General features: G+C 44.6%; 1 protein-coding gene across 1 annotated transcript; it reads left to right on the plus strand.

Annotated features, from left to right (window-relative positions):
- The first annotated feature begins 1041 nt into the window (after nt 1-1041).
- On the plus strand, nt 1042-10512 carry SMIM7 (small integral membrane protein 7). The gene is made up of 5 exons (XM_027845419.1): nt 1042-1174; nt 1285-1326; nt 2641-2693; nt 6099-6189; nt 9335-10512. The coding sequence occupies exons 1-5, from the start codon at nt 1149-1151 to the stop codon at nt 9348-9350; spliced, it is 228 nt and encodes a 75-aa protein (XP_027701220.1). The 5' UTR covers nt 1042-1148; the 3' UTR covers nt 9351-10512.
- Nucleotides 10513-10994: the final 482 nt, after the last annotated feature.

The following is a 10994-nucleotide window of genomic DNA, read 5'->3' on the forward strand; positions in this document are numbered from 1 at the left end:
TAGCACATAATAAGCACTCAGTACTTGATTGACTGAAGTCCTTGACAACCTGGCCCCAGCTACTACGTGTTACTTGCTTTCATGTACCCCATTGTGTAGTCAAACTAGCCTTCCTCACTCATACATGGCACTCCATTTCCCATCTCCCTGTCTTTGCACTGGCTGTTCCCCATGCCTAGTAGTCTCTCCCCGCCCCCACCTCCTCATAGTAGAATTCTTTGTCTCCTTCAAAACTCAGCTGTCTAGATGAGGCTTTTCTTATTCTCCCAACTATTAGTGCCCTCTACCTACCCAAATCACCTTATATTTATTTTGTATAGAGTCCAGGGGTGAGAAACCTGCAACCTCAAGGCCACATGTGGCCCTCTAGGTCCTCAAGTGTGGCCCTTCGACTGAATTCAAACTTCGCAGAACAAATCCCCTTAATAAAAGGATTTGTTCTGTAAAATTTGGACTCAGTCAAAAGGCAGCACCCAGGGACCTAGAAGGCCACACGTGACCTCGAGGTCGCAGGTTCCCCGCCGCTGGCATAGACCTATACTTGCCTACCACAGGGCCCCCATATATCCATGGTGGTTAATAAATGCTTGCTGACTGTCATCCAGAAGTTCTCCTCCCCCCTCCCCCCTCCCCCACTGAATTCCTTGTCATTCATGAGAGTCTCTTGACAAACTTATAGTGTCGGTCACCTGGAGTCTCCTGTCAGTCACACAACTCCCGCGGCTGGGCCATAGGCTGGGTGTCACACATCATCCCTGTATCAAGTCAACACAGGCCAGACACAGAGACACACAGACAGACACAGACACACACAGACACAGACAGACACACAGACACACACAGACACACACACACTCACACTCACACTCACGCTCGATCTCCACCCTTTATCCATGCCCCGCCCCCTCCCGCCGCCGGGGCCGTGACGTCGCAGAGCCCCGCCCCCGACGGACAGGAGGTGGAGCTTGGAGCTTGTGCGTGCGGAGGGTTCATGCCTGGCCGGCCCTCTCATGAGCTGGACGACCTGGCCGCTGTACAAGGAAGGGGGCCGGCCCGGCAGTAGTCGCCGGTTTTGATTGGTTGGTCTCGGCGAGGGTTGTTCCTGTTCCGGTTCCGGTTCTGGTTCCGGTGGCTGCTCGGCAGTCACCATGATCGGGGACATTTTGCTGTTCGGGTAAGGGGCCCCTGGGCTTGGCGGGGTGGGGCGGAGGGTGACCTTAAGACGGCCGGGGGGAGGGTGTTTGGGGGCCACGCCCTCCCTGACCGCGCTTTGACCTCTTTCAGGACACTGTTGATGAACGCGGGAGCCGTACTCAACTTCAAGCTGTGAGTGACGGGGCGACCCCCCCCTTCCCCCGCCTCGTCCCGTACTCCGCCCCAGACCCGCCCCCAGCTCTGCTCTGCGCCCCGCCAAAACCCGCTCCCAGCTCTGCCCCGTCTCCCGACGCCCGCTTCCCCTCTGCCCCTCCTCAGCCTGGAAACACCCAGCCTGCCTCCTGGAGAGAAAGAGTCCCAGGCAGGGCCAGCCACCTGCCAGAGAGACCCCGGCCACGTCCTACAGAGCCCCTCCCCTCTAGATACTCTCTCGGCTTTGAAGCCCTTGTCCCATATAGTCTTCTCATTCATAGTCACCCAGCCACGTACCGAGACTCCCCCCTCTACGTTCTTGTCACTAGCAAAGAACCTTTGGCCCATTTAGAGCCTCTTAACCACAGACACCCCTTTACTCACCTAGGACCCCCCCACCCGCGGATGTTGCTCGTCTCTAGAAACTGTGCACATACTTAGAACCCCGTGCCATCTGTAGAGCCCCTTTACTTATAGACCCCCCCCAGTTACCCACATAGAACCTTTACTTATGTCACCCTATAGAACCCTGTGTCTTCTGTGGAGCCACCTTACTTATAGACATCCCTGTCCCCCCCCCCCAAGAGCTATCATTCAGGTGTAGAGCACCCTTACGCCTAGACATCCCTGTCACCCACATATAACCCCCTGCTTTGTTCAGAGCCTCCTATCCCATAGATAATCCTCTCCTGTAGTTTCTTGTCATCCTGTTTAAATTACTCACCACTCCTTATAAGCACCAGTCACTTAGAATTCGAGCATGCAGGGGATCATGGTGTAGTGGAAAGAGCACTAACTCTGGAGTCAGAATGTCTGAGTTCAGATTCCACTTTTAATGCTTACCTCTATGACCTTGGACAAGTCACATAACCTCCCTCACCCTTCGGTTCCTCACATGTGAAACGAAGGGGTTGGACAAGATAGTCTCTGAATACCTTTCCAGCTCTCCATCATATAGAGCTTCCTCACCTATGGACAAACTCAACATCTGCATAAAGCTCTCTCATCTATTAACCACACAGGACTCCCCATCAGGTTTGGAGACCTCACCCCAGTTGCCTTCATGGAATTCTTAGCTCCCTACTAGGCATCCATTTTACCTGTAGAGAGCCTTTTGTCCCTGTACAGAACTGTGGTCACTCTTGGAATATATATTACTCACAGAGGCCATGTCAGACGTGGAGTTTTGTCGCAGTATACAATTTCTTTATTCTTTGGTTTTACCTGCATGCATCAGTTTTAGCTCTCTTTATATTGTACTGAAATGTCATACTGTTGTTCCCCACCTTATAGGAAAAAAAAAGACACCCAGGGGTTTGGGGAGGAGTCAAAGGAACCAAGTACAGGTGAGTCCTGGGTGGCTCCAGCAGCCTATAATGTTGAATAATGCAAACAAATGTGGACACACTTGTCCCATTCTTCTTATCAACAGAATTGTGATGAATGTGCCTCACTGTTTCAACAAACTACTTCCCCTTTCTGGGCCTCAGTTTCCTCATTAATAGAATGAGTGGGTTGTGCTTTGATGATCTCCGTGGTCCCTTTCCAGTTCCGAAGTTTTTCTGATTCTGTAATAGCCCCTTGCAAGTTTATTGACACCTGTTTGCTCAAGATGAGTCACAGAATGTTAATGTTGTGATTTTCTGATCCAGCCTCCCAATCAGTGTGGGAATTCCCTCCAGAGCTCCTGTGACACCTTCACTGACAGTTCATTTATCTCATGAGGCAGCCACCTCTTCTCTGTCAGACACCTCTACTACTAACTGGTTAAACTAAACTCATGACTGTATATCCTCAGGGTCTTACACATATGGGGCCCTCAATTAAATATTCATTAATTTGTGTTAGGAGAGTAAGCAAAATTCAAATTCAGCAAACATTAAGCAGCTATCCATATGACAAGCACTGTGTTTGATACTAAGGATATGAAGATCCAAAACAACACAGACTGTATTCTGAAGGACTTAACACTACTCTGATAGTAGAGGATGAGACGTACAAGTAGACTGTGAAAGAGAGCTTGCTTTCACTTGGGGAGAATGAGGGAAAACTTCAGAGAGAGGTGGTGCTTGAGCTGAGGCTCAAAGAAAAAAAAGCATTTTGTTGGGAGGAAATGTGGGAAAAGTGAATCTCACGTATAGGGGAATGGTCACCACAAATGAATGGAAATCAGAGGAGGAAGGTTGCATTTGGGTTTGTCTGGAACTTAAAGTAAATGAAAGGAGCAAAGTAAAATAAGGCAGCAAAAATAGGTTGGAACTGTATTGTGGAAGACCTTAAATGTCAGGCTAAGTGGTTTGTAATTTGTGCCATAGGAGGTGGGGAGCGGTAGAAGGCTTTGGAACAGGGAAGTGACATGTTCAGAGCTTCCATATTAAGAAAGATTACTTAGGCAACAGTGTGAAGACTAGATTAGACAGGACAGAAACTGGAGGCAAGAAGATAAGTGAGAAGCTATGATAGTGGTCCACGCAAGAGGTAAGGAGCGCCTAAGGGGGATGGCAGTGTAAGGGAAAAGAAGAGGTAAATGCAAAAGGTATTCCCAAGGTAGAATCATTATGACTGGGCAGCTGTTTGTATTGGGGTCAGGTATGGTAGGGGTAGTGGGTCTAAGTGGCAGGGAAGAGTCTGGCCTGCACCTGAGGTCCCCGGAGTGGCTACCTGGTTGGATGGTACTATATAGTAAACAGAGAAATTGCTGACTTGTGGGGAGAAAGGTGATGAGTTCAGTTTTAGGCATGTTGTAGTTTAGACATGTAGTGCCACTCCTCTGTCCAGGCAGATGTGTCCAGGATGCAGTTAGAGACAGAGCCTGGGGAAGCAGCTACACTCTTTGTTCTGAAGGAAGATGATGAGCCAGAAACTCAGCCAGTATAGCCGAGGAGTAAAAGCTGGGAAGTCTGAGAAGGGCGAGGTCGTAAAGGGCTTCAGTGCCAAACAGAGGGTTCTATGTTTGATCTGGAGGTCATAGGGAGCCCCTGGAGCTCACACCTACTCCAAAATCCAGCTTTTCTCTGGCCCACCAGGGCTTCCTTCTCAGCTCCAATCCCACCTGCAGGCCCCTTTCCTGTACCCTTAGGTGGTCTTGCCTTCTCTTCCCACATCACTTTCAGGTAGAATGTGTGTTCCTCGAGGTCAGAGACTGTGTTTGCCTTTTTTTGTGCCCCTCGCTCTGAGCCCAGGGCCTGACACAGGGAAGATGGTTATTGCTGAACAGACCTTGAAGAAGTTGATTCCTTTTCCTGGGCCTCAGTTTGTTCATCTGTAAAATGAGAGGGTTGACCTTGATGGCCTTGATAGTAGGTTCCTTCCAGCTCCAAATATATGAACTCTAACACTCACATCACCGGCCCATAGACTCTTTCTCTCAAAGTAGACTCTTTGATTTCACACGGGGTGACAGCCCTTGGGGGATGTTGAGGCTGGGCTCCTGTGCAGCACGGGTGGTGTGTCATGCACCCCTTTGCCTTTTCTTTTTCACTACAGGGGCCCTCCATTGGCAGCATTTAGATGAGTGTTCTGACTTTGGATTTCCCATGGGTCAGTACGGGTAGCAGGAGGCTAGGGAAGATGGGTATAGTTAGGAGGAGGCAGTATCACTAAAACTTGTGCTGAGTATAGGGAGATTCACTTGGGATATTGGCAACACATCTCTGTGTCCTGAGTGCCATGGCTGGGCTTCATTTGTCAGTAACCAGAATCATTGTGGGCATATATGATAAGAAACAGTGGGAACCCTTGAGCTGAGAGTTACCTGGGCAGGTTCACTGGCTGGGAGTGATGTCTGTGTCTTGAACAAAAGATACCCGAGCACTTGGCCTGCCTTTCCAAACATACTGTTTTATTTTCAAAAACTCCTTTCGGTGCCTTTGTTTGGTATCCTTGTTAAGGTTTCTCATTCTCAAGGTCTGGGCTCAAAGGTTGTTTTCTTCAGGAATCTGCTACCAGAGAGGCTGTATCTTAACTAGTTTAGAAGTATAGCCTTATCCAGTCTTGGAACTGGAAGGGAAGTTGGAATCCATCTACCCCCAACAGCTCATCTTCTAGGTGAGGAGATTGGCCCCACATGGGGAAATATCTTGCTGAGGGTCTCAGAATAGTGGGTTATGATTAAAACCCAGGTTTTCTGACTCGAGTCCAGGGTTCTTTTCATTGAGAACTCTCGTGTGGTCACCATGCCAACTTTGGAGGGAAGAACTTGGCTTACCTTTTAGGCTTTCCCCTCACGATCCACACCACAGTGACTAAGCTGAAAACTACAAATTGGATTTCTTTAATAGTCAAGGGAGTATGATTTGGGTGTAGTGGGAATAAGAATGGATTTGGTTCAGATCCTACCTTTGCACACGTTGTCTATGGGATGGGATTCATGGGGAGACATGCAGTCTCACTGAGTATTGGTTACTTTCCGCATCTGAAAACATTGACAGTACATAAGGGACTTACATCACCATGTTGGCTTGAAATTCAAATGAGATAATGTAAATACGGTATTTTTCAAACCTATAAGTGATATTTTTCAGTGTAAATTATCACCAGACAAATATTCTAGGGGAGCTTCACATGCTTCGAGCTAGAAAGGACTTGAGAGGCCATCTGGCCCTACCGCACCTTGTTTTACAGGTATGAATGTCAGCGCTGGGATGGGGTCCAAGATCCTCTGAGTCCAGGCCCAAGGCTCTTTCCACCATAACTGTGGGATGTTATGCTAAATGCAAACAACGTTTATATGGTGTATCTTGACTTTTCAGGTGACAACATCAGGGAATTCTTATTGAGTCTCAGATACTTTCGAATCTTCATTGCCTTGTGGAATGTTTTCATGATGTTTTGCATGATTGTGTAAGTATAGTTATTTACCTTTTAATTTGCAGAATTGTCATTTTGCTAGAATAACTTGGGTCCTTATGGTATATGAAAATTAGCTGTGTTCTCGAACCTTTTAAAGTATTGAAATCATGGCAAAGTGGGGAATCCAAACCAGTTGGAGAGGCAGCCAGGTGTAGTAGAAGGATTACTGGATTTGTAGTCAGGAGAGACTTGACTTCAAATACTGCTTCTAACTTTCTAGCCCTGAGCAAGTCACTTAGTCTCAAATCTCTGCTCCTCATCTAAAAAATGAGGAACTTGCCTCTAAAATTGTCTCATCAGTAAAAAGGGGATAATAATAGTAATAATAGCACTGATATCAAGTAGCAGTTATGAAGCCTTAGTGAGATAATTTGTATAAAATGCTTTGGACCCTTCCCTGGGGGTGGGGAGCCACCTCAGCTTGAATTATCTATAGGAGAATATGGGGAAAGGAATGGAGCTGATACCTTGAGGCCAGGAGACAGAACCATGCCTAGGGAGCCGCTCTGGACAGGGTCCAAAGGGTAAGCCCTTAACTATTTGAGAGGTGAATAAGCAGAGTAGCTAAGGGAAGTTAGAGCCCTTCCCCTATATTGTGATGATAAGGAAATGACATGTCCTCACCTGTGGTGTAAGCTTACACAAGGCAGAACTAAGTAAGATTCAAGCCCAGATCTTCTGACCTCTCTGCCTCACGTCAGTGTATTTTCTTTCATCTCAGTATCTGGAGACATGGTATGTTACACATAGTAGGTACTTAATAAAGATTGATTGAAGTGAAAAAAATCCCAACCATGATACTACCACACACCTCCTCCCTCCCTTTTCCTAGGTAAGGGTTGTATCTGGGTCTTGTCTTTGTATTGAGACAGCTTGATATAGTTTCAGGATGCCAGACTTGGAGTCAGAAAACCCTGATTCGAGTCCTAGTTTTATTAGCTAGCTTTGTGATTTTGAGCAAATCTTTTTCTTCTTTAAAAAAAAAAGTTTCTTCATCTTTAAGAAGGGAGTGATAATATTTACTCTACCTACCTCACAGGGATGTTGTGGCAATCAGATGACAGCATATATATGATAACTCTTTATACTCTATAAATTACTGTGGTACATTCCATCACAACAGTCTTAAAGACTTAAGAGCCTGGATTTTGACCAATCCTCCTGGCTTCTTACTTCAGTGAGCACTATCCTGGATCCAGAGGTGTATACAAGTAAAGAATAGAATTTCCTAACCTGGGCCTGGGCAGAATCAGATGGTTCAACTGAGGTTCTTCATGCCCACTTTTGTAGAGCTGATCTTTCACAATAAGCAACAAGAGTCTTAAGTGGGTGGGTAATGGGAAAGGGCTTTATATTCCTTTGTAAGAAGACAGGAACGCTAATGCAGTTGGTAGAGTTCTGAATTGGTCCAAATATCCTAGAAAAGAGTGGGGATCAAGTTAGAAAAGTGACCCTTTGATTCAGAGTATGAGAATGGAGTAGGTATATTTGAAGTTAATTGTGATAGAAAAAACAAAATCATCAATAAAACTTAGTGCTAAAAAACAAATTCCTCCAGAGGCTAGGTGAAATCTGGTGGCATTTTAAGAGAGAAAGAGATTTTGCAATATTGTTCCTGGCTTTCCAGGGATATTTTCTTCATAGATTTGTTTTGAGGTTGTTATGAGAAAACATATTGTAAGCCTTAAACATGAGTGTTTATATTTTATTGCCTCTCTTGGTGTGCAGTTTAGCTCCAGTTCTCAGGTGTGTGTTAGAGCTTTGACTGCCATTTTTTATTTGGATCTGCCAACAGCAACAAACATTTGTTAGATTCCAACTCTGTACTAGACATTAAAACAGATCTAAAGATACATACGGCTTAGTCCCTGTATCCAGGACCTTTTAGTGATAGCAAGTGTGCAAAAAATAAAAATGAAAATTAGAATTTGGTAAGTGCAGAAAATGGAGTGGAAAGGAGAGAGTACTGTAGGAAGCCCGGGAGTTATACTAGAAGATGGAGCAGCATGGGCTAGAGTACAGAGAGCCCTGGCAGAGGCATCAGCTGAGCTGGGTTTGAATCACATCAGCCACTCGCTGAAATATGTTACTGTGGGCAAATCATTTTATCTTTCTGAGTCTGTTTTTTCATTTGTGAGAAAACCAAAAACAATGCCACCAAAAAACAACGGGGTTAGGGCAGCTAGGTGGCTCAGTGAATAGAGCACCAGCCCTGGAGTCAGGAGGACCTGAGTTCAAATGTGGCCTCAGACACTTACTAGCTGTCTGACCCTGGGCAAGTCACTTAACCCCAATTGCCAAAAAAAAAAAAAAAAAAAAGTGAGAGTGAGGAGTGTGGAATAAGATGAGAGAAGTGAGCTTTTTGTTTTTTGCTTTTTTTTTTGCTAGGCAGTGAGGTTAAGTGACTTGCCCAGAGTCACACAGCTAGTAAGTGTCAGGTGTCTGAGGCCACATTTGAACTCAGGTCCTCCTGACTGCAGGGCCAGTGGTCTATCCACTGCGATACCTAGCTGCCCCTGGGCCTTTATTTTCTAATCATGAGGAGCCACCCACTCAAGGCTTTAGAGCAGTAGAGTGATGATCAGACCTGAGCATTGGCTCTGTCTCCAACCCTCTGGCCTTGTTGTCTCATGTTGCTTAGTTAAGGTCCTCAGCATTTGTTGGGCATCTGCTGATATGGAAAAATATGTCTTAAATCCAGTGTAGCTCCTTTCTTCAGTGTTGCTGGAACATGGCTAAATTTTCAAATGTGTTTTTCTATAGAAAAAAATAATATAAATAAATTGGTTTCATTTCAGGCAGTTATGTCAATAAGCCTAGGGGCTATGAGAGGGCTTGTAGGAAAAACAAGCAGAGTCATTATTTTTCTAGGATCCAGTGCCTTTTTCTGGCACTGGAGGGGTGGAGTGCTAACGGATTTGTGGCCCCAGCGGCTACTGTGCTTGACCTCTCTTGGACCTCAGAACAGCTGTGCTCTTACTATAGGGTCCTTGTCTCCTACTATACTCTGAGTCAGCTTCTCCTGGGGGGTGAGGCAGGGATCGGGGGATGTAGTCAGTCAGTTTCCTTAACAAAAGTACTCACCCAGGAGTTTTTTCTTTCTCTCACTCATATTTCTGTGCTTCATTTCCCACAGGTTATTTGGCTCTTGAAAGTCGTGGCTTAAGTGAGAACCAGGAGCCAACCTTATAAAATGTTGATTCTCTGTTCCTGACAACTTTGAGAATGTGTTTGACCAGAAACTGTTGACCTTCCTGCAGAGTAAAAGTTTGTGGGACCAGGGGTGGGGTGGGGAAAAGATGTATGCAAAGTTCACAAAGGTCCTTTAGCCACAGTTTTAATTTTCAAATGACACTTTAATGCAGCCTCTGAAATTCAGCTCAATTCACTTGGCATTTGGTATTTTGAAAGGGATCAAAAGTGCTAGGGTAAATGTTCATTCCCTCCAGATAAAGAAATATGTCTAGATCTGGCATGGAAACAAACTAACCTCTGGAGAGTTGTTTTAGAAGATCTGTGTTTAAAGTTTATTTTTTGTGGACCCTATTTTTGGTTTGAAAACAAAACACAACTGATATTTTTGTAGTTCTCCTAGTACCTGTGCACTGCTTGGTGGCTGGTTAGCTTTTAAGCTCCAGTGAGGTTTTTTTCTCCCTAGAGTTTCTGAGTAGTGAAGGTCTAGCTTTGCTGGCCCAGAGAGTGATGATTGCACTGTGCTAATCAATCAGAGCCCTTGGACTGGCACAGTTAGTGTGCTCATTTACTACATTGCTTTAGAGAACAGGTGCTCCTTTATAGGAGAAGCTAATTTTAACACCTCGACAGAGGGACAAAGGGAACCTTTATGAGTTCAGTGAAACACTTAAAGATTTAAAGAATATCTGATCTTAGTGTTTGGTACCAATAATTTTTAGGGAAAACATTGTGAAAGCTCTATCTTCACCTCAAAACCCTCTTAGTCAAAGCATTTTATTAAGTAAGAGCCAGGATATTGTTTAGTTGTGATATTAAGGCCACATTCTAAGTATTTGATCTCCCCGGGACTGCCTTTTTAGGTGGTAATTTATAGGGCAAATTGGCACTACTGCATGTAATCCAGTGATTTTTGTACTTCTCAACTTAAAAAGCAATGAAATAAGAAATGAAATTGCCAAAAGGAAACTCTGGGGGTCGGATCACTACACTTAAGATGACTCTTTTGTTATTGTTTGTTTTTTAAAATTCTTTGATTGTAAAGAATCCCAGGGAGGGAAAAGGTAAATATGGAGATTTGCAGAAAGAAATATTGAAAATAAAACTCATCTGTAAAAGGGGTCTATGGATTATACTTTCTTTACTAAGAAATTGATGTCATTTGTATTTCCAGTTTCATATGTCTCATAGAGGAAACATGAGTGATTTGTTTCAGAGTGCTGTCAAAATTCAGTTCAGTCCACTGAATATTTTTTAAATTGTTATTGATATATTTTGTTTTTACATCATCTACACCTCCCACTGTATCATTATCCTAACCCCCTCCGAGAGAGCCATCCCTTAGACTTAGAGTAAAGAATAAGAAAGAGAAAGAAAGAAAAATTTAGCAAAACTTACTGACAGAGCAGAAAAGTCTTGGTCATTGTAATTTTGCAGCATTTGGTTCCTGCTGTTTTGTAGACATAACAAACAACCGCTTGTTGTAATCATTGTGTATATTGTTTTCCAGATTCTGCTTACTTCATTTTGTATCACTTCGTATATCTTTCCTTGCTTCTCTGAATCCATCATTTCTTACAACATTATATTCATGGACCTCAGTT

This window comes from Vombatus ursinus, unplaced genomic scaffold (genome assembly GCF_900497805.2).
Source record: "Vombatus ursinus unplaced genomic scaffold, bare-nosed wombat genome assembly UNPS02014961.1, whole genome shotgun sequence".
NCBI classification, from domain to species: domain Eukaryota; kingdom Metazoa; phylum Chordata; class Mammalia; order Diprotodontia; family Vombatidae; genus Vombatus; species Vombatus ursinus.